Source organism: Fusarium venenatum (genome assembly GCF_020744135.1).
Source record: "Fusarium venenatum strain MPI-CAGE-CH-0201 chromosome Unknown EDB82scaffold_1, whole genome shotgun sequence".
Classification (NCBI taxonomy): Eukaryota; Fungi; Ascomycota; class Sordariomycetes; order Hypocreales; family Nectriaceae; genus Fusarium; species Fusarium venenatum.
The window spans coordinates 4,635,117-4,657,915 of NW_027072129.1; the positions used below are offsets into that span (position 1 = coordinate 4,635,117).

The 22,799-nt window shown below is 47.7% G+C and overlaps 8 protein-coding genes across 8 annotated transcripts; 3 read left to right on the forward strand and 5 right to left on the reverse strand.

The window, feature by feature from the left end:
• Positions 1 to 263: 263 nt before the first annotated feature.
• On the reverse strand, positions 264 to 1,358 carry EDB82DRAFT_45507 (uncharacterized protein). Its single transcript, XM_025730734.2, has one exon. The coding sequence runs from the start codon at positions 1,227 to 1,229 to the stop codon at positions 372 to 374; it is 858 nt and encodes a 285-aa protein (XP_025589829.1). The 5' UTR covers positions 1,230 to 1,358; the 3' UTR covers positions 264 to 371.
• A 2,621-nt stretch (positions 1,359 to 3,979) lies between these two features.
• On the forward strand, positions 3,980 to 6,085 carry EDB82DRAFT_45535 (amino acid permease/ SLC12A domain-containing protein). Its single transcript, XM_025730733.2, has 2 exons — positions 3,980 to 4,566; positions 4,703 to 6,085. Exons 1-2 carry the CDS (start codon positions 4,082 to 4,084, stop codon positions 5,901 to 5,903), a joined length of 1,686 nt encoding a protein of 561 aa, XP_025589828.1. The 5' UTR covers positions 3,980 to 4,081; the 3' UTR covers positions 5,904 to 6,085.
• Positions 6,086 to 6,717: 632 nt separating this feature from the next.
• On the reverse strand, positions 6,718 to 9,305 carry EDB82DRAFT_532625 (uncharacterized protein; the record flags this gene model as incomplete). Its single annotated transcript, XM_065609254.1, has 3 exons — positions 6,718 to 7,861; positions 7,921 to 8,180; positions 9,274 to 9,305. The coding sequence occupies 3 exons, from the start codon at positions 9,303 to 9,305 to the stop codon at positions 6,954 to 6,956; spliced, it is 1,200 nt and encodes a 399-aa protein (XP_065465556.1). The 3' UTR covers positions 6,718 to 6,953.
• A 557-nt stretch (positions 9,306 to 9,862) lies between these two features.
• Positions 9,863 to 11,496, forward strand: EDB82DRAFT_550643 (uncharacterized protein; the record flags this gene model as incomplete). The annotated part of the gene is made up of 3 exons (XM_065609571.1): positions 9,863 to 10,003; positions 10,074 to 10,362; positions 10,504 to 11,496. The coding sequence occupies 3 exons, from the start codon at positions 9,863 to 9,865 to the stop codon at positions 11,196 to 11,198; spliced, it is 1,125 nt and encodes a 374-aa protein (XP_065465557.1). The 3' UTR covers positions 11,199 to 11,496.
• On the reverse strand, positions 11,402 to 13,829 carry EDB82DRAFT_520312 (uncharacterized protein; the record flags this gene model as incomplete). The annotated part of the gene is made up of 8 exons (XM_065609067.1): positions 11,402 to 11,764; positions 11,816 to 12,211; positions 12,265 to 12,558; positions 12,611 to 12,917; positions 13,066 to 13,111; positions 13,167 to 13,543; positions 13,597 to 13,674; positions 13,738 to 13,829. The coding sequence occupies 8 exons, from the start codon at positions 13,827 to 13,829 to the stop codon at positions 11,402 to 11,404; spliced, it is 1,953 nt and encodes a 650-aa protein (XP_065465558.1).
• Positions 13,830 to 17,218: 3,389 nt separating this feature from the next.
• On the forward strand, positions 17,219 to 17,529 carry EDB82DRAFT_486473 (uncharacterized protein). Its single transcript, XM_065608278.1, has one exon. The coding sequence runs from the start codon at positions 17,247 to 17,249 to the stop codon at positions 17,481 to 17,483; it is 237 nt and encodes a 78-aa protein (XP_065465559.1). The 5' UTR covers positions 17,219 to 17,246; the 3' UTR covers positions 17,484 to 17,529.
• Positions 17,530 to 17,544: 15 nt separating this feature from the next.
• Positions 17,545 to 18,324, reverse strand: EDB82DRAFT_486474 (uncharacterized protein). Its single transcript, XM_025730727.2, has one exon. The coding sequence runs from the start codon at positions 18,072 to 18,074 to the stop codon at positions 17,682 to 17,684; it is 393 nt and encodes a 130-aa protein (XP_025589823.1). The 5' UTR covers positions 18,075 to 18,324; the 3' UTR covers positions 17,545 to 17,681.
• A 389-nt stretch (positions 18,325 to 18,713) lies between these two features.
• EDB82DRAFT_571302 (uncharacterized protein) lies at positions 18,714 to 22,403 on the reverse strand (the record flags this gene model as incomplete). Its single annotated transcript, XM_025730726.2, has 1 exon — positions 18,714 to 22,403. One exon carries the CDS (start codon positions 22,401 to 22,403, stop codon positions 18,843 to 18,845), a length of 3,561 nt encoding a protein of 1,186 aa, XP_025589822.2. The 3' UTR covers positions 18,714 to 18,842.
• Between the last annotated feature and the right edge of the window lie 396 nt (positions 22,404 to 22,799).

Below are 22,799 nucleotides of genomic sequence, written 5' to 3' on the forward strand. Positions count from 1 at the left end.
GGACATGTCGGAACTCGGAACTAGGTATTGTAGGAATTGCCGTACTTTGTTCTTCGGCCCGGGGTCGGCGAAGATGAAGTATTTTGGAGAAATACTGTTGTGATGATGTTTTTTTTTTACATATAAAACATGTACAGATCGAACGCGCATCACCATATGTGTACATGGAGCATGGTGATGGCATTTGTGAACAAGAATGTGGCTCTGGACTCCAAACTAAGAGAACGTTGAGTGCGAAATGCCAAAGATGCGCGACGCTTTCGAGCATCGTGCCTGTGGCATCCAGCACCAGACAGTAACTGGATCAGTATTTATATGGTATCATTGCTATGCCTTCCAATGTAGCTAATTATATAATACGCCATCAATCATTACTTTTGTCGAATTCCCTTTGGCTTTCTCTTTTTGAACACCACCGCCGGTACGCCGGACTCAGCTTCCTCAGGCTCTGGCTTTATCAGAGGTTCAATATCTGGTGCTTCTGTCTTGACAGCCGACGTCTCCTCTTCTTTTACCGTTGTTGTGTTGTCGTCATCTTCCTTCTTGACTTCCTTTGTATTATCTTCTTCTTCCTTGACTGTCTCCTCCTTGACAGCCTCTTCCTTGACAGCGCGAGGCGCAAATGTTGACCCGCTCAGAAGCGCATCCAGCTCGTGGTCTTCTTGAGGCATCGCTTTTGAATCACGTCCCCATCGTCTGGGTTTCTTGAATAGTCCTTGCATAGCATCCTCTTCTTCCTTTTCTTGTTCTGTCGCTTCGCGCTTCCGCACGCCGTTCGCTCTTGTCTCAACCTTGACCTCCCCTTCTTCTTCTGGCTTTTCGATAACTCGTGTATTCGTAACTGTCCATTCGCCCGGCATAGCCATCTCAGGTCGGAAAGCGCTTGGCATTGCAACGCCCATCTCGGCGAGCTGTTCCCTCTGCTTCTTCAAGGACGCTTCTGACGGTGCGCTGGGCTGGGTGCGCGGCGCAGGTCTTGAGGGACCGGCAGCTGATGATGATGATGATCCTGATACGACGCCATTGAGACGGGCGATTTCTTGCTTTGCGCGTTCTTTCTCGCGCTCGTCACGCTCGTGGCCGCGGTGCAGGTCACGCAGGAATCGTTTGAGGGCGCCTTGATGCTTGCCGGTAGATTCGTGGTTCTGGCGCTCGAGTTTCGTGTCGCGGACGTAGATTTGGCAGTGCTTGCACCAGTATTTTGGTGTGGATTTCCAGTATTCGGACATCTTGGATGGTTGTGATGAAAATGATGCTTGGGGGAGCTTCTTTGGTGGAGGATTGACGATTTGAAAGTCAAGAGCTTATGTCACTGGAAATCTTTAGCACGGGCCACGTGCAGGTGCAGGGTAAGCATCTTTCGATGAAGATGAAGATGTAGAAATGGATGTCAAATGCGATAGAGCTCAGTTCACTGCAGTCACGAAACGAATATCTACGTATCCGTGGTTCTTGTTTTTCATTGTGTTATGCCCCGGTTAGTTTGGAGTTTTGAGACTGGGGGTGATGCTTCCAAGCTCATTGGATGTCTCACGCTGATACTGCAGCATGTAGCTTCCAACGCTTATAATCTATGTATGTAAGTGGCAGACAGAATACTAGATGATCATTGTCGACTCCTTTGTTTTTCTTCGCATACCAGTGGCTATGCGCTTCTTGTAATAGAGGTCCTCTGGCATATCTTGACCATCATCTGCTTTGCGGAATGTTGGCGATCACAGAACCCTGGATAATGTTGGTGAAACTAACCAAGTTTTCCTATTGTTCTAAGGCCCAGGCTAAAAATATTCGAGACTAAGGTTGCAGCTTAGTATCCTTTTGGCTTGGTTATATTTTAGCAGGTTCAATTGCCATGAGTCTGTTTATTGTTAATGTTACCTGACTCAATCCCAATGACGTATGTGAAGCTTTTACCTTGTGATGACCTCCCTGTCTCGGCAGTTGAGACAGAACGTTCCAACGAGCCAACTTTGATGTTGATCAGTCGGAAGTCAAATCAAAACCGCCATGGATAGCCTGTCTTGTACATACAGATGGTCTCGACTCAATTCTGGTGGCATCAATGCACAACCCGTACAGATATATCTTCGGCAACTGCGTCACATCTAGAGCACTTAACGGAACTCGTTGGACGCTTTGAGAATTTTGTTGAGTCGAGTTTCATAGACTCCAGGGTCCGACCAACCCCGGACCAGCTTGGACGCTTCGTTCGCCCACAATGGACCCTGGATTTGTTTCTGCCGAATAGATAGGCGAAATATCCACGATGACTTTTCTTCATGTGGGAAAGCCAATGTTGTCAATTACTTTACGAGAACCAGAAAAAGTTCTTGGCTTATAAGCTTAATTAGATGTCTATTTTATGCATAATCAAAAATATACAGGTGAATCTTGTGTAAATGTTGACACTAGGCACATGATGGATCTTGACCGAATGAAACTCTTATCCATGGTTAGCTTAGCCGACGTTCTTGTCTTGGTGGAGCTTCAGCTAAGAATACGAAGACGTAAATACCGCAATTCCATGTTCAGGTCACTTCTTGGCGCTTACAGCGCGTCATCAAGAGTTGTTTCTATCGCCGCCAATAAGCGCACCATTGGAGAGAATGAGGGTGATTACAATTACCTGATCCGGGTTTTGAGTTGGCCATGATTCGACTCCTGTATCGGATACTTCGTAGGAAAGGCGGTGGCGGTGTTGATGAACTTTTTCAGTGCCTGGACGAAAGAGGAAAATGCCCTGGAAAACTTGGCGTTGCTCTGCCGTTGAGCCGCAAGCTAAACTCTGGGCATTTTTGACGACAAGCCATGGCATTCAAGAACAGAGAAGTCTTTATTATTATATCTAACATTCTTTTTGTTTTATTAAAATGAAATCGTATTGTTTCAATGAACCCTTTGTTGTTGAATACCAGCATGGGCTTTGGATGAATGTATTGTCGGCTGGTTATTACTGTATTTGTTCAAGTAGTCAATTCATTATGTAAATGAAAGACACAGTTCGTTAATGATCCATCGAACTCTTCCTCCAAAGGATCGGGGTCCATGCAATACCCATGCTTGTTAGTCCGGCTCGAGGCGCCGCCTAAGTCTCACTGACCTGACCTGACAGAGACCTCCTCACTCGAGAGAGCAGCGGAAACCCCGTTTAGTCCAAGCCGCACCATGTCTTTGCCTTGTATCCACAAACGACCCTTTGGCAAATCACGTATTGAAGTTGCTTGAAAACTCTGAGGCCTGAAGGTGGAGGGCCCACTCGCTCGGTTTGCGACGCACTTTGAGTCACGTGGAATGGCAAGAAAAATGCTCTGAGGGTGTACACGTGACCATATTTCCCTTGACAGCTGAGAAAGAGACTGACGCTGTGACGTCAGATGTCCTGACTTGTTGCTTTGCATATTTTCTGGACTAGCAATTACCTAATTTGCAAAAATCTCCGATCGACGGTTGAAGAAACGACATTGTATGAATCGCATCTTCCAACAAGTACCTATGTCTACTGCACAAAAGAAACAGACAAAGATCATCGAAAGACAAGCTTATCGTTATTAGGGTCAAACATGCATTTGGTGAACGGACTCGTTCAAAAGTGCTTGTTCGATGGAGTATCATCGTGGTCGGACGAGTTGAGTGTTTGATGGTGGAGAAAAAAATATGTTGCCTCCACCTCGCCAGGCTCGTTCAATATCGACCATATCCACACTCTCCTCCAACTACTCTTACACGACCCATTATGACGCGATGCTTCACTACAATTCTGGGTTCAGAAACGTCCTCAATTGATGTTGACCCACTGGTCCTCTTCTCTCAGTACTCCACCAGAAGAGAACCATGTCTCTACTCGACTCTGCGGAGCGAGAGTCGGTCTTGCCTCTGAGCCTGTTGAATCGTCGATAAAACCCTTTGCTCTCGCTCTTACTTCATCCTATTTCTTCTCTTTCTCCTTCCTTTCTTTTAGTATCTCTCTCTTCATTCTTCTTCTTTCTCCACATGTTCTTCAACCCCAGATCTTCATCTGAGGGTAGTACATGGTTCTTGATCTGAGCTTCAACTAACACCAACACCTCCCGCGGCCGAAATCATGTCTTCCGACTCTGAAAAGGTCTCCAAGAGGGCCGAAAGCCCCGTTGCTGACTCTGAAAACGATGGCGGCAACACTGATGGTCTTCATCGCCGACTCAACAACCGACAGGTGCAGCTCCTCTCTATCGGAGGTACTGTTGGTACCGGTCTCTTCATCGGTATCGGTGCCGGTTTGGCCAAAGGTGGCCCCGGAAGTCTCCTCGTCTGCACAGCTCTCTACGCCATGGTCCTTGGTCTTACCAACAACTCTATCGCTGAAATGAACACTTATATGCCCGTCTCTGGTGGTTTCATCCGTCTCGCTGGCCACTGGGTCGATGACGCTCTCGGCTTCATGGTTGGCTGGAACTTCTTCCTCTACGAGGCCCTTCTGATCCCCTTCGAAATTGTCGCCCTGAACCTGGTTGTCTCATTCTGGAGTGATAACGTTACGCAAGCTGGTCCAACCGCTGGCTTCATCATCGCTGTCATCATTGCTTACGGGTAAGGCTTCTTCTCGAACTGCGAGTCGCATCCTGATGTGCATTCATGGATGGGGCTCCATAGTTCACTTTTATCCTCTCTCTCCCTTGTCCATTGTGTTGTGAAACGTATGCTAAACTCGTCTCTCCTCTTCTAGTGTGCTGAATCTTCTCGCTGTTGGTGTCTTTGGTGAAGCTGAATTCTGGCTGGCCCTCGGCAAGGTCCTGCTCATCTTCATCCTCTTCATGTTTACCTTTGTGACTATGGTCGGGGGTAACCCTCAGGGTGACGCTTATGGCTTCCGCTACTGGTCCAACGTGCATGATGCATTCGCTACATTCCGATCCGAGGGTGATCTCGGCCGTCTTGAGGGCTTCATGGGTGCCCTGGCTTCTGCCGCCTTTTTCGTCGTCGGTCCCGATTACATCTCCATGGTTGCCGCCGAGGCCAAGCACCCTAGCCGATACGTCAAGACTGCCTTTAAGACTGTCTACTTCCGATTCGGTCTCTTCTTCATCGGTGCTGCTCTGACCTGCGGTATCGCTCTTAGCCACACTGATCCCACTCTTGTCGGCGTCCACTTGGGTGATGGCTCCGGTCACGGCACCGCTGCTGCTTCTCCCTGGGTCATCGCCATGGCTAACCTTGGTATTGAGGGATTGCCCCATCTCGTGAATGCCCTGCTTTTCACCACCATTTTCTCCGCCGGCAACACCTATACCTACTGTGCGACCCGATCCCTGTACAGTTTGGCCCTCGAGGGACGTGCCCCTCGCTTCCTTCGCAAGACCACCAAGAACGGTATCCCTATCTACTGTTTCGCCGTCACCATGGTCTTCCCCCTGCTTGCCTTCCTTCAGCTCGACAGCAGCTCCGCCGAGGCTCTGACCATCCTTCTCGCCCTCATCACTGGTGGAGGTATTGTGGACTACATCACCATGAACATCACCTTCATCTTCTACTACCGCGCTTGTAAGGCCCAGGGTATCGACCGTAAGACGATGCCTTACTTCGGTTACTTCCAGCCCTACTGTGCTTGGATCGCCCTCGTCCTCCACACCATCGTCTGCTATACTTACGGCTACACCTCTCTGGCCCCCTTCGACGCCAAGAACTTCTTCTCCAACTACACTATGCAGATCATCGCCCCCTTTTCCTACCTCGGATGGAAGCTCATCCACCGTACCAAGGTTGTCAAGCCCGAGGAGTGCGATCTCGTGTGGGAGCGCCCTGCAATTGACGCTTATGAGGAGCGCGCCATGATCGTTGACCCTCCCACCGGTTTCTGGGAGGAGATCATCGGTCTTGTTGGTATCAAGAAGAACAAGAACAAAAGCGCAGCTGAGGCGCAAGTCTGAGTGAATTGAATCACCTGAAAGAACTGGCGAAAAGAACAAATGTCATACCGCAATGAGATGAGAAAGTTAATGAGGAGCGAGCCAGTTGGCGGATCATCGCGACTGTGAGGAGTAAGACTTGGCCGATCATTCATCACCACCTCGATGCGATCGGCATAGCAACACCACGCTGCTTCGCCTGCTTTGTGCAGGCCGTCATTGAACAAGATACCCCAAATCGTCATTCCCGAAAGGAGTGATTGTATTGCATTGACATGTATTAAGTTGTATATACCATAGAAAGAAGAAATGAACTTAACGTATTATGCTGAAACATCTACATATTACTATTATTGTGAAGACCATTATCCTCGAGACTTCTCTTTAGTATACCAAAATTTCCAAGACAGTCTCCCTGACAGATTGGCTTGATTGGTTAAGAAGTTCTTCGTCAAGTACCGAACGGCTCAAGTGGAGTTTGACGGCCCGAGAAGCCACCTCCGCTCGGCACTGGCCGCCGAGAAATGGGTCTCCGTAGAACCGGACCGACACAGAACATTCAGCTTGACTTCTCGGGTCATACAGAGTAAACATAAAACTCACCAGACTCAGTTCTAAGAGAATGATCTTATGATACAGTCTCTTGGCTAGTGGGTAGTAGAAAAGTTGACCTATTACATCTCGGCGATATCACGAAAGAGGGCCCGCAAAGCGGACTACCGACAGTCAATAGGTGGTCTCTAAGAAGCTCGGAGAATTAATTACAGGGGAAGCATACGGTCCATTTGTGAAGAAGATGGAAGAGTGCAATGACTACCTCTTTTTTACATTCTTTGGCATATGAGAGGAAAATTTGGTGCCCATCTGCTAAGACACGATTTAAACTCCCAAGTTTTCTGGAAGAAGTAAATACCATCAATTAGACCAAGAAGGCTTGACAAACTAAATATCCTGGTGCCAAATACCAACATTACAATATTGACAAACATGATTGCCAATGTACAAGAACCCGTAAGTGAAGACAAAGTCTGTCATCAAGAGATTTGATGCCAAGTACAACTAATGAGTAGACTAGTTGTCTCCCTGCTCTTCCCATATGGCTTGGTGCTGAACCCGGTGCATGATCGGATTGTCATACTCCTTGCCCGATAATAAATAAGGGCGTCCAGAGGCACCACACAAGGATGTAAACATGCTGCAAGCCCAGTGCACCTTGACAGCAGACTTGAGATACCGGACATCCTGATCTGGCACGATGACGTGAATGAGATGCCCTGATCGAAGCGGCTCACCTGACGTGGTGGTTGGCTCATTCTCGCAGGAGGACGGTGGAGGATAGCTCTTGTCTTGGGATGCCTGAAGCTCATCCATCAGGTGTTGCCAGTCGTTCTCCATATCAAAGGGCTGGCCAAATCGACCCTTTGTCCGGGGCATCCAGTAAAACTGCAAGGCCACCTTGACATTGCCATATTGGAGCTTTGCATCCTCATAATGCTTGAACGCGCATAGTCCGCTTGTGAGGGGCTTGTAAATAGCTGGATCGATGCAGATCATATTCCACGCTTTGTGAGATCCTCCTAGTTGGCGCTTGTTGCAGAAAGGGTTTGGTCTTCGGATCGTCGTGAGGTCAATATCCGCAATGAGTTCACCTGACCCCGCAAGATTCCCCGTCATATCGTTACGTATCACGGTGTTGTTAAGAGTGGAGGGGAAAAACCAGAATATCTTTGGGTTGGCTTTCCCAGTCACCACACAAACATTCCCATCACGGTTGCGGCACTTGTCCTCCTCGACTGTGTCTTGAGGATAGTCTTGGAGACCAGCATCGGTCCTGAAATGAGAGTCATAGTCTTGAGCCCGAAAGTCGGAAGTGAGATCATCGGTATTTATCTCATTGCCCTTCCAGAGTTCCAGTGTCTCGGGCAAAGCGTGGCCCCAGTCTTGGTGAGCGACATTCTCGGTGTCAAGGTGAAGCATATCTATAGATAGTTAAGTGGTTAGCTGGGCAAGGTCCAAAGTATTAGGGATGATTTCTTACAGCGCTTGCAGAATGCATCAATGCTGTTAAGTGTGCCCTTTAACCACCCTGGGTCGTTGAACACTGCACAGGGATCATTCCCGGGACCCAGAGCACCATTTGGCTTAATTTCCCGAAAGTTGACGAGAAGAATAGCAGCGACGTGTTCAGTGCGTAGACGGAAGAGGTCCTCGTAGATGGTTCGAATGTATGTTTCAAGTGGCTGAGGATACGCGCGCCGCAACTCAAGCTCAGGGAAAGAGAAGAGGGGTTCAGGTTCACTAAAGTGAGCTCACCCTATGTGCTGGGAAGAATGATCCATTTTGTGAGTATAAAAGAATACTGGTAGGTTGCTGATGAGGCTCGTCTTGCTGCTTACCTATCTGGGTTTATATAAATGATCATTTGAGGGTGGATAAGGTTGCGTGGTAAAGTTAATGATCTCATCTAAGTTCAGTCGCCTTGCTATCAGGAGAGGTAATTGGGCACAACAGGAAGAACAAATATGAGTGAAAAAAATAGAAGCAGGTGATTTGCCGTGCGTGCGTTAATCTCGGGCTCTGATTCAGCTCAGCGCCACTGAGTAACACAAATGAGAACAGACAGCAAATGAATTGGAGGCCGTGGAATCAGCGGAAGCAAGAGTCTTCTTCTGTCACAACTTGGCAAACTTGGTGATGAGGCATGAGTCTCACTTTGATTGTGGCTTGTGCTTGCGTGACGTCGGTCACCCAAATCGCTTGCACCAGGGCTTCAGATCAGCGTGGCGTTGAAGACAAAGAGACCTAGGTAGCGACAGGATGGGGGATGTGCTTGTGACGGACTATGATTGATTGTGCCTGGAGTCTAGGTAGTAATCGGCGACAACAGGTGAAGTATCTAGGTAGTTAAAAACCAGGTGATGATTGAATCTAAAATGTATAATATTTGTGATGGGTTCAGGCTGGCAGGGATTTGCAATCTAGAATAGCAAAGGCCGGACGCTCGCATAAAATATGATGCGTCTATCGCGGCAAACGGTAGACCATCATGCATTAGCCCTATGCTTGATATCGATTGCATATACATAGGTACATACTACCTACCTAGGTATCGTTACCTCCATCCTACAGTCTACCCAAACGAGCAAGCTGCCAAACGAATTATATGCAACGACACCAAAGTCAATATACAAATATAGTCACTCACTCTGACAATGCAATCGTGCTTCCAAGTAGCCTGGAAATCTCTCAATACTGTAACAACCCTCAGGGTATTGGATAAGCCGGCTACTGGGATCACAAGGGACGAAGTAATCTAATATCTATGACCAGACCCTAGACTATTTAACCCTTATTCTAAAGATTACATTCTCATGCTTGGACTCGATATTACTGAGGCTGTGTTAGGGATTCTTCAGCTGCCATTGCTGCAAGTCACACCTTGACAAGATACTCTCCAAGCCTCTCCGCTGTATGATACTACCTGTCACACCAAGCAATCAACTCTCATTCTTTTCGTATCCATTGGGGGGCAACAGGAAATCGTTGAAGCTCTAGGCTACAAACGAAAATAAACAACCAAAGGACTTGGCTAAAACTTACAGATTTACCTACCTAGTTGCCAACTGCGAGTGATGTCAACGATACAAAAGACAAATAAATGACTGTAATTCGTCCTTCCTCTATATAACACAGGCTTATGCCAGTTGCCTATTGGCTCGGAATGACCCCGGCGTATGTGAATTGAACACTGCGCAGTGAGTACGTTTCATTTGCTTCGGGTTTGTCTTGCTGTTATTGCAAATATGACTAGAATTACGAGTCACGGAAGAGGTTTGGGATAACAGCCTTCTGTTCTGCGTGACTGACAATCTGTCGAGCGTGAATTAACAAATGAGGGTAGGAAGACTATATTTCCTTGACATGCCAGAAGCATAAAGTCATTCTCTGATATGTCAGTAAAGCATATCAGTCATTTTATCATGGATCTACTGGAGACTGTGTGTAATGCCTTTCGAGGCTACATGGTGGAAAACCCACAGCGGATACCCGAAGCACTTGCGAAGATTACTCACGGCCAAGTGCACCCGTGGGAGCAACCCGGACTGCTACTTTCAGCTGCGGTTAGTTGCCTGCCTGTGTTTACCTATCTAGGTACCTGAAAGTCTCAAGGCTAATGTGGATTAAACTTAGGAGACAGCAAATTTGACGTATGCACGCAGAATTGAAGATCTGTGCCGAAGGCACATTGACGATGCTTTCACTTTGCCACATACCCATTTATCAGTAATAATGGGCAGTGCAACGAATGAGTTGCTCGTCTACATGGTTTACACCGTTGAACGGGGGTTTCTTGATGAGAACAACTATGAGGACGCCGGGGATGAGAACCCTGATCCTGAGGAATCATCGAAAATCGACAAACACAACACACGAGCCGCCCAGCAAATACTGACCTTCCTAAACCGTGTGGTTACATTCTGTAACCTATTTATGGGGGAAGTCAGAAGATAGAGGGACAACGTCCGTGGCCCATGATACCCTACCTTACACTGCCGCACCGACCCATATCTCCGCCGTGCCGGAGTTGTTCCCCCCGACGTTTCTGACGCCCATTCCCCAGTGCAAGAGGGTAAGCCAAAGAGAAATGACAGGGAGAAAGGCCTAGCAAGCTCCAGAGATGGAGTGGCTTGTGTCATTTTGGGAACAATCGACCCAGACGTGGCACATATATTGCCATTCGCGACCACACAAAGCCACGAAGCTGCAATGCAGCTGAAGGCCTACTGGCACGCAACAGCTTTTATCGTCAGCCGAGATTTTCATCTTTGGAAGTCTCGCCATGTCATCAAAGATGGATTTGATAAATCCTTTAACATGAACTGTTTAGAAGCGCAAATGCATCGCTGGTGGGGGAAAGCCTACTGGGCTCTCCAGAGTCTGGGTCAGCCCACGGCAATGACAGTCGACGGCGGCGACACCAAATGGGTGGTCAGAATGAAATTCTATTGGCTGCCTAATTTGTACAACAGTTACAGATATCCAGAAACAGCCAATCTTGATGGTAGTGACAACACTTTCACGCGGTTGTGTAATGACTTGAACCAAGCGTTTGCTCACGGGTTTCCTGCACGAACCCCAAGTGGCAATGCCGTAAGAGACAATGTTCGCGCGAATCTTGCGACTGGCGAGTTGCTCTTGGGTGGGCATTTATTTTCTGTTGCTTTTGATACGCAGCAGGAAGCGTTCAACTATAACGACATGATTAAACTAGAATGGGCAGTGTTGCGTATCGAGATGTTTCGCGCGGGATGGTGAAGGAGGGAACCTATTGCATATAAGTTTGAGACAGGGCCTTGTGAAAGCGTTACTAGACTAGGTAGACTTTAGGAAATTTCTTTCATCTGAGCCTTATGAGTCTGAACTGAATTACCATTCAGAATGGAACTGAATTATAGTCCAGTCTTGAATTTACCTTACTCGAGTTATTCTCGACCGTTTCAAGGTCAAAACAAACATTCCTAACCAACACTATTCACATCATCCAACTTCATGAAGTAATCAGTATCCATCATCGGTTGATCCATCCCAAGATATCCCATATCCAAAAGCGTATAGGCATCTGGCATTCCTGTATCCATGGCCTTGAACCAGTCGTCCGTAAACATTCCTGTATCAATAGTCTCTTGCATCTCCTGCAAATCGGGTGCACCCATCAACGAGTCAATTTGACACGCGAAGAAGCGGGCGAGATCAAAGTAGAGATGTGCTGCTGAAGTAGCGGGAAGGAGTTGCACGATTTGATCGAGCAGAGGAATAACGCCGATGACTTTCCCTGCAGCAGTAGATTTCTCTTCAGGCGTGAGGGCGCCTCTTTTGATAGCCTGTTTTAAAAGTCAGCAACATGGATGTGATTTTGTAGCGTAAAGACGAACGCGTAAAACCTCGCTCATGACGTGACAAATCATGAGATACTGGTTGTTTTGGAAGCCAAGGGCAAGCTCAATAATCGTTTTATCCGAAGTCAACAGGTCCATAACGCGACTTGCTACCTCGATCGACTCTTTCTCGATTTTTAGAAGAGCTTTTGATGAAGAAGGGGAAGAGTTATCATCTGCGGCAGTAATGTCCCGGAGGGCTTGGGCATTGAGGACTAGGATACTGTGGTCCATGTAAAATGCCAGAACAGGGAGTAATTTTCCAGATGGTGAGTCGTCTGGTATGCAACGGTCGTTGCGTAGGCGTGTTAGAGCGTCGTAGGACTCATTGTGCCATTCCACAATGGAGGACGTGGTCGAATTTGGTTGTTTTCGTTTGTCTACTTGACTTAGCTATTCAAAGTTAGTTATGAATGTTTTTGGTGAGAGGGGAGGGGTTGGCTTACCAATAGTCTTCTGCTTTCAATAATTCCACTCAGCATACGGTCCGTCGGTTCAGCCAACGGAGCCTTCCACCATTGTGTTGCGGAACTGGGAATTTCTTTCCAGTTGACAGAATGTAGCTTCCCATTCATGATGCCGAATCCTTTGTCTGAGATAAGAGTACGAAGCCACGTCCTTTCGTAGTTGCGGATATATCGTCCTATGTTTTCAGGGGATGAATTCTCGCATTCTGCGTTGACATATTCTCTTATGACATCTGATTTGCTGATTCCCATCTCTCTGGCCAGTTGCATGGCCTGGATCTGTTAGCATTTTGAATTATCAAACATCAACCTGGACTTTACTCACATAACTAAGGGATATAGATGAGGTATCGTCTACTTGTGTTGGGGACACAGGTGTCCAGTATTGCATGTTGACGATGGCTTGTATAGTTGCAAGAGACTTCACCGCGGCAGCAATGGACCACTTGACGTTTCCATTGGCTAGGTGTACCAGAACAGGGTATATCGCTCGATCGCGAGGGCGAGCTGACATGGCGCATCCAAGTGCGCAGATAACGGAGAAAAGGGTGAATGAATTCGCGTAGACATAGTCGACTGTGTGTAATGTGGCGTCGAGGAGGCCTACTAGTGGGTTGCGAGTAGAGAAAAACCTGGAAATAGTCAGATTTTGATATTATGAGAGTGTAAAAGAGGCCGACTTGCAGTTGAAAGTATACAGTCGCATCACTATCCTCGATCAATCGAGAAGCAAGCGGATCACAAGTGGCCTTTTCTAACTTGAAAGGGCAGTCAACTGACTGAGCGGCTAAAACATCCCAATCTTTTTGTTGCGCTCTATGTGATGCTTCTAGATGTTAGAGACACCCAAGAAATTACGATGGATATTTGTCTCAACTTACAGAAATAAGCACCAAGTCGTTCCTTTATAGGCGCCATGATGGCTTCCCTAACGCCAGGCTGCATCGGCATCTGGGATCGCAGTCTCTCACACTGAGCAGACGTGTTTGTTGCGATAGCAGTCGTGACAATACTAAGCGGTGAGATCAGGTCTTCAGGGTGGTCGTAGCTATCATCTTCAGGCGGTGAATCTGGTTGAGCAGGTTGAGACGTGGCGCGACTATCAGATGAAGACTGTGCTTGCGTCCACGGCGTTCCTCTCACGGAGACAGTCTTGTTCGGGCTTGGAAGACCTGCTCCAAGAAGAGCAGCGATAATTTCGTCTTTTGCACCGCTTTCTTCGATGCGTGAAAGGAGCTTCTCTACACTGTCAGGCTTGCTGTGATAGTAGTTAGAATAGCGTGTATGTTTGGACAACAGGGTTGGACTCACTTTGTACTTCCATGCTTTCGACCGCGATTAGATCGAGCAGGGTATTTGCAAGCGCGATCATGGGAAACACAGCGAGAACTGAAAAGAAATGTATCAGTAGTTGCCAAGGTGGACCAGCACTGGTATCTACCAAACACTCACCAGGGGTCTTGACGGTCGCATTTTTGTCTAGAGGCGCGACAACTAAAGCATGCGACCTGATGCTGCTGGTTCTTCTCCACTGGGGCCTCCATGGTTCAGCCTGTAGCGTGTTTGTTATGTCTTAATTGCGGCTCGGGGTCTTCAAGGGTCTCAGGAGGTTAAGTTAGTAGCCGAGTCTGGGGTCTTGTAGGAAGTCGCTGTTTTGATCTAGTCCCCGACGAGTCAATTGTCACGTGATAATTAATAAGCCATAATAGAACGATGTAAGTATCAAGATATAAAAATAGGTACTGATAAGTCTTATGTGAATAGAATATTGAACTACTGGTTTCATCTCTGACAATCCTAGTACCCAAATCTTCGAATGAATTGATTTATATCCCTGTCTTCGGACTTCTTTCCAGTGCAGTTGTTGAAAAACAGATGCCGTAATCATCAGACTTTTAAAATCGACCCTGTGGTTCAAAAAGGATCAAAAGAACTCTCGCCTGCGCTGCCTGTATCAATCGATATCCCAGCATAGGTACCGAATCAACGTATATAGCGCCTGTCACTGTTCTTTGTATCGCATTAGTGAATCGGGGTCACATTGTTTCGCGCTCTGACCGGAACATCCAGACCGAATGAAAGCAAGAAGCCTTGAACATCACAGTACAGCGCAGCAAAACACTCAATATGGATGCTCTTAACACTATATGCCATAAGCTCTATGCGCATGCGGCACAGAACTAGCACATAATTCCGGAGTACATGCATCGGATCAACAACAGACAAGTTCATGAGTATCAGATACCTACACCGCTTCAAGATCCAAATGACGCTGAATCACTGTCAAACATGAGGCTGAATCACTGTCAAACATGAGGCTGAATCACTGTCAAACATGAGGCTGAATCACCATCAAGAATGGGGCTGAATCACAGCCTGATCTTGAATTTGTCTAGTTATACTGTGAACCATCCCTGATTTACCAACCAACCTGCTTCATTTAAATAGCAGTACTGCCTACTGCAATCTGATTATTTCCTCGTAGGCGATAGCGTCCTTCTCTGTATTATAAGTAATACTAAACACGTATCTACTCAATAGTCACTCATGAGTGATAGGATTAGCTTAGATATTGCCTCTGGCAGTATTATCTCGCGGCTTTCGTAGTAGTAGACGCTGTCGATAAGCTTCGTTGAGGTCGTCTATTTAAGCAATAGTATTATCTCGAGTATCTAGATTTGTCCTTTCCGGGTATCTCAACTTGTGAAGGAGATCTGGTACCCAATAGAACATAAGTCGTACCTCCCATTTCATACGTCCTCCATCGACTATCTTCGGTCTAGGATAAACCATGCTCTTGAATGCCCAGTCGCATGCGCGACATCCGGATCAAGAGTCGACATAGGCGTCGGGTGCCTCTTTGCTATTTGGCTTGGATCCGTTTGGCAAATTCCTTTTAGACAATAGCCTAAATTTAGTCCATATTAGCTTTGAGACTTAGAGACTTTAGTATAGATAAGTCTAACCTCTTCTATTGGAAGAAGTATTGGGCGTGCGGGTGGGCTTGCTGATCGCCTATACCACGTATTAACTCTAGATATTGCGGTACAATGTGCGAGTTCTCTTCGACTAGTCGGCAAGTGAAGTGATGTTGAGTTGAGTATGTTTGGAATTTAGAATTCTTTTTTGCAGCATATCAAAGTAGGTAGATAGATGGATGGTCGGCTACCCCTTCTTCATTCACTATGCCTCGGCTTTTTGGCACTGCGTGACTGCGCGCACATTAAGCAATCATTTCTGGCTGTCGATACCTGAGTACCAGACTAGAGCTTCAGGCTAGATTGGGCTAAAGATTACAAACTTAGCTGACGACTTTGAGTGAAATTGATGGCTTTCAATGTCTTTACCCTTCTTGCCTACAACACATGCCGGTCACTCATTGGCCTGGAAACGCAAGATGTGAACACATGGACGGGATTTTAGATAGAAAAGCCTCCCACAAATTTCTGAAGGCCTATTGTATACCGAAGTACTGTTTCGCGTGACTGGGAGTCTGTTGCCTCTCAAAACGCCAAGCCTAAAAGATATCATGGTTGTGGGTTGACGGGAATAAAACAAAGACGAATAAGAGAAAGTGTTTGGTTAAAGCTGTGATTCACGACATCAGCAGCTGCAGAGTTCCTGGCAATGCCACAATAACAACAATTCTAAGGATAGGCACAAAAGAACAAAAGTCAGAAGCATAAACGCAAACGCAGCGCAAATATTATCTTGCTAATTTTATCACGAGAAAAATTTATCTTATCTGGTTTTATAGACTGCAATTCATTTGCATTCATTTGAGCGCTCGATTGCGTCGAGTCTGTATTGATTTATAAGTTGTCTGTATGTCCGTATTCATTTGTGTAACTCAGTGATGCGATGTCAGAGTTCGAGCATGAAACCTCCTGTTGATAGAAGACGCTTACCTGCTTGGAACTGATGCACTGGTGAGCATATGCCTATTCTTTCTCTTAGGCAACATATAAGTAGGCTAATAAAGGACAAGATTTGTGAAAATGAGTTACTACTTTTTATTTATTCTTTTTACTCTACGCCGAAGCCCAAGTCTTCTTAAAGTTTCTAGTAAATTTTGAACTGAAGGATTCATACGGATCAAAAACCCAATATATCAAACCTAATTTCTTCTCAATAACTGACTTTCCCAATAAGACTGTAACTGACACAGCAACAACTAAACTCTATGATGGCAGGGCAATAAAAGAGGCTTCTGCCGAGCTGTAAATGAGTTATTGCAGAAATCCCTAAATCTAGGAACTCGCACTGAACTCTATTAACTTCCGCCACCACATTAAGTTACAATGACCGGAAAAAATTGCTTCCAATTACTATATATTCTACCTTCATTCTCGCCTACCGTGACCTCGCAGCTCGGCCTGATCCTCCACACTCTACATTCGCCATCATTGTTTCTACAATTCATCAACATGGCAGAACTCAACATGACAGACCTTGTACTTCGAGTTAGAAGGCCCGACCAGCAACACGGAAGTACCGTTTTGGGGTGGAAAAGAATCGGCTGGCCAAGTCTTCTGCCCGTTCTGGAGCGTCGCTCACTTTACCATCAGCTGCCCGAAGATGCACGGCGGATATCACCAGAGTTGAAGAGCAAAGCAAGGGAGGTTCTTTTGAAGCACAACCTAATCACTGTCGACCCCTGGGGCGTGTCTGAGGAGCAGGTTTTGGTTGAGAACAGATGGAACCAGATGACCCTACCTGGAAGACCAACTCTCGTCATGGTGATCAAATGGTCGGATGAGAGGCAAGAATCGAGACGCCTCGCAGCCCAGGAAATAGCTGACTACGTCCAACACGCCACCCAAACATTCCCCTACACCTTTTACGTCGAGATCACTTCGGCAGAACGAGTGAACACGGTGTACTATGATTTCATCAGGGACCGGACCCTCTCACGACAATGGAATGACATCAGACACCGTGTTGTTGACTGTCTTCGCTCCATGGAAGAAACGCGAGGCTACCTCACCTGCCTCGCGTTCCAGATATATGGGTGCGATCCAGATTTGAGCATGAACCCACCGACTGTCTATATCGCGGTGGATGATCGCTCTGACGAAAGAGGGTGGTATGGTGTTGTTTCTGCTGTGAAGGATATACTCCGCGCAGCAGACGGGTTGAGCCATGTCCAAGTCCATATAGAGACCACCAAAAATGATCTCTTATCCAATTTCGACTAATTGTTAGCCCTTTTGAGAAAGGAAGGGGCCCTTACAGATAGTTAGTTCCTGAGGTTTTATGGAACAATTTATGACATTACTGATATAAATTGTGAAGAACTACTGTTGTAATAATGCAATGCAAAGCTATGAACCGAACACAAGCGCCTCTACCCACTCTTAACGCCAAACGTAAGCCCATTAATCATATTAATTCCATCACAAATATCCATATCCTCCTCCAGGTGACGTTCCCATTCCACCAGGTGCAAGACCACCACCGCTCGAAGTCCCCGAGACGCCTCCGTAAACACCACCATTGACTCCTCCGTTGGGGCCTCCACTGACACCAGAATAAATGCCTCCATTCACTCCGCCATATATACCACCATGTGGTCCGTCATGTGGCCCGCCAACGCCCAATGATCCATTGCCAGAGCCATGGCCGTATTTGTGGTTGTCTGAAGATGATCTTCTGCTGGCGTCGCTGGAGAATTTGCTTCCTTGGAGTCTGGATGTGGCTTCTGGTGTTCTTCGACCAAGAGTTGTAGGTCTTGGTGGTGGTAGGTCATTCGTTTCTTCGTGTTTTGAGAAGAGGTTGAATAAGCACATTGGAATTGATAGGGTATGTGTGTGGGTAGGTGTAGTAGGTATTGTGAATAGGATTGTAGCGATACTGTGACGTTTCTATAGTTGAGGTTGAGTAATAGTTATGTTGCGATAGTTGAGATCAAACCGAGAACAAATTGCAGGGCAGGTCGAGCATTTAAATGATTGACAACACGTTTTCGGCAGTCATACCTAGACCACGCGTACCTGCTTAAAAACCGGGCCTAAGGGGCTATGACGATCATTAGCAGCCTATAATAAGGCCTGATGGACCGCTTGCACCGCCCCATGTTGGTCCCTGATTTTAAGCACAGCCTTGAAGAATCCCTGCATTTTTGCATTGGCTCAGCGCTTGGTCATGATCACGAGGCGGTCAGGTCACTCATACGAGGCTGGCAGAAAAGCTATCCTTGCAAGCATTAGCATATAAAAATAAATGATCTAAAGTCATCGTTTAAACAACATAAAATGACCTACTAATGTCGTCTGATGCTTCTCCGATACCATGAGGAATTTTGCGTGGGATGGGTGAATTATATAATGCTGCCACACAATAAGTTGCTGGTCTTGTGCGAATTTAAGCTTAAATTAGCGAACGTTGGTGGAACATGGTGACGAAAATTTGCACATTTGATTTGACAGGCCACGAAGCATCCCGAAATTAAAGAATGCGTCAAATAAATAACGTAGTATTATGTCAAAAAACAAAAAATAAAAAAAATACCCAGCGAAATGTATGACAGTTGAACTTCCAAAGACTCGTTGACCAAACTAGTCAATCTGCTGATGCCTCTCGTTACAGTTGGTACAGTAATTGGCTGTGACACGGCAAGTGTTGGACATATAGCCAGTACCACACTTGCTTACGCCAGTATTATCCTTCATGTACTGGTACTCCTCCTTGATCTGCTTCCCGTTCAGACCACCGACACTCCAGTCATTACAGTCAAACTCAACAACACAACCAGCTTGACCAAAGGTGGGAACAATGATGAAGCCGCTCTTAATGCGAGCATAGTATGAAGCGAACTCAGTGTAGATGACATCATCCCTGAAGTTGTCAATCGCACGATCGCATGCGTTGTCGATAGAATGGCATTGGCTAGACCCCTTGTTGTTACCGTCAGTCTGTACGGGGTCGGCGGGACGAATTGTCGAGGCAGTGCCCGAGCCTTGAGTATAAGTGTAAGACCCGCCGGGGTAGTTGCCGACCTTGACGGACTGATCAGGGTATGCTAGAATAGCGCCATTATCCATAGTGGTAGTGAAGGGGGTAGGCTCTGGAGGAGGAGGAGCCTCGGTGGGGGCCAGAGTGACGGGAGATGGGTACTCGTGGTAGTAATGGCACTGGCCAGAGATGAGAGCGGCCGTAGTGACAAATACCTGACCAGCAGTTGTGGTTGAGCACTGGCAGTGAGGAGTCTCGACTCGGGGACCGCCAAAGTTGACACAAGGGTAAGGGCCGGTATAAGTGTCAGAGGTGGTATCGGGGGCCGAGGTCGTTGTGATGAAGGATGTCATGAGAGTGGTAGGGGGTGAGGTTGTAGTCTCACCAGCTGTGGTGGTCTCCTCAGCAGTGGCCTCCTTGGAAGTGGTCTCGTCGATCTTGGTTTCGGTAGTGGAACCGACCTGTGTCTCAGTGCTCTTAGTATCCTCTGTAGACGTAGGATCGACCGAAGCATCCGTGCTCTCTGATGTCTCGGCAGCCGAAGTAGCATCAGAAGTAGCATCAGAAGTGACAGCCTCTGTGGATGTGGGACCAGATGATGCTGTAGCGGTCGCGTCGCCGCGTACCAAACAGCTATGAGCAGCATCCTCATCGGCCCGCTTCCGCTGGCCGCCGGCGGGGGCGGCGGGGGCAGCAGGAGGGAAGACAAAAAACTCATGCGAAGTGACTAGGTTATCCTCAACCCAAAGCCTCCAACGACCCATAGCCATACCTAGACCCAGGAGCTCATCCTCTTCAGCGCTCTGGATAACCCGCTCAAGCATATCGAATTCAACAATCGCACGACCCCAGTATCCAAATATATCGGTTGACTGGTCTTTGTCAGTGCGGATGTAGCCGAGTACCTGACTTGTGGCACCGGGTATGATGCCTGTCAGTTTGGTAGCCAAATCATTTGCACGCTGCTCGTAACGATAGAGTGTGTTGATACCGTACAACGTGGTATCAGCAAGACTAGTAAAGGGGGTGATGATGAAGACCTTGGGCTCGTTAAAAGAGTGCAGATAACCTGGGTTTTCGTCTGTGCCGATAAGGGAAGTGACACTCAATGCGTTCCCGTCAGTCGTGCCGTCACGAAGAGCGTTGAAGGCCTTGGCCTCAAATTCGTCATCAGGCTTAAAATTCCAATCTCCATCAATGAAGACGGGGTTTTCCCAGATGTGAGAGAGATAGGTACCCACGTTCGAAACGATCATAACAGCTGTGCAGCCATAGATACCGTTGACTCCGGCCGAGCCCCTGCCTGCCGGGCCGGGGGCGTTATACCAGTGACCCGATGTGTCTCCTTGCTGACTAACCCAAATGGGATTCAAGGAGCCAACATACGCAGCGTTAGGAGAGGTATCATCGGCGAATGTGCGACGGTTTAGAGGCGCATCTCTCTTTTCGGAGGGACCAGAACTAGGTCGGGAGGTAGGAGGCGCGTTGAAGGGATCCTTGAAGCCACCAGGCTTAGTCGGCAAGGGTCCGTCGGTTGTAGAGGTAGGAATGTCCTTACAATCAACGACTCCTCCCTCGTCAGACATCTTTCCATCCTTTCCTGGCCCGGGACCCATAGGGCAAGAGTCACCACCGCCACAGATGCCTGAGGCACAAGGCAGTGGCATACCGGTGGTGGTCTCAGTTGTGGTGGACTCCTCAGTAGAAGTAGGGACTTCCGTCGTTGTAGGGGCTTGAGTCGTCGTTGGGGCTTCTGTTGACTTCTCGGTGGATTTTTCTTCACTCTTCTCTTCTGTCTTGTCATCCTCATCCTCGTCATCATCTTGCTGTTCGTCAGTCAACTCGTCGTTCTTGCCTTGAACGCCCGAGACAGCACCCGTCACAGCAGGGACGTTGCCCGCGATGATACCGCCCGACACCTTAGTAAGGTCCTCAGCCATACAAGCTAGCTTGTTGATGACATCTCCAATTGGGCCCAGAAGTCCACGCTTCTTGTTAGAACAGCCAACATCGGGACTGCCGCCGAGTGCAACAATAACAGCGATGATATCATCATGAGTGTCCTCGACCTCCTTGTTGGTTTGGTCCTTGAGAGACTCGGGATCCTCTTTCCACTTGTCGATGACGGGGATTAGGGAAGCGATCTGAGATGATACTGATGATACACTGGCGGTGGCTTCGGGTGGAGCTGTAGTGGGTGCAGGAGCTTGTGTAATCACAGGCGAGTCCTCTTCCTTGCTGGAAGGATCTTGTTCAACTTTGTTTGTTGTAGGCTTGGCTTCCTCAGAAGTGGGCTTGGCTTCTTCCTCAGAAGTGGGCTTCGGTTCAGGCTGTGTGGTAGTCTCGACGGGCTGCTGGTCGACCGCGGTTGTGGTATCAACGAGAGCCTCCTCAGACGTGGTCTCTGGAAGGCCCGGGATGACCTCTGACGTTGTAGGCACAACTGGCGCTGGCGCATCTGTAGTGGTGTCTTGTTCAACCACTTGAGAAGTAGCCTCAGGCTGGTTGGTGGAGACATCAATCGCAGGTTCAGTAGTCGTATCAACTGGAGGCGGCAGCCCGGTGGACGTGTCAACAAGGGCAGGGCCAGTAGATGTGTCAATGATGGGAGCAGGGCCTGTGGTGGTATCGATGATTTGAGGCGGTAGCTGAGTCGATGTGTCGATAGGGGTAGGGACAGTAGTCGTATCAATTGCAGGAGGAGGCAACCCACTGGTTGTATCAACGATTTGAGGTGGCAACTCAGTCGATGTGTCAATGGCAGGATCAGGGCCGCCCGTTGTGTCAATCACGAAGGGGATTTCTGTGGTTGTATCCACGACAGGTACGAACTGTTGAGTGGTAGTGTCTTGAGGTAGCTGCTCTGTGGCAGTGTCTGAAGAAGGAGGAGGCGGGGGCAGCGAAGAGGTATCTTGGATAAAAGGTTGCCCAGTAGTCGTATCCTGGACGTCGGGCACCTGAGAGGTGGTCTCGGGATTTTCAGGAACGACTTCTGGGGTGGTCTCTGGGATGAAGATAGCTTCGCTGGTGGTGGTGGGCAGAACAGCAGGTGGTACAAAAACCTCCGAAGTAGTAGTAGTAGTAGTAGGAATAGGCTCAGGAACAGGGTCTTGAGCGATGGCAAAGAACGGCAAAGCTGCCAAAGCAAAGAATGTGGTACGCATGTTTGCGCAAACGAATGACTAATAAGCAAATGAATGAATGACTAGACTAGACTAGACTGCAAGTAAAAGACTGTAAAAGGCCAAAGAGCCTATGGTTGGTAAAGACTCGAATGAATCGTCGCGCGACATCTCTATATGTAGGGCTGCTTTCCTAGAGATCAGTCAGTCAGTAGTAGTGAACGTCTCGAGGTCGTCTCGGTCAAGGCTCACAGGAACGTGCATCGATGCGAATCCTTCCATTGCTTGATCTCCACGCCACAGGGGTAGAAGTGAGCTCTGTGATTGCTTGGTGTAACACGGATGCAAAGATCAGCGTCTCATCTCATCTCATCTGAGGCCTGGGCTCATTTGCTTCCAGGGCAGATGGAAGCTGACGTGGGTTGTAATCAACAGGTG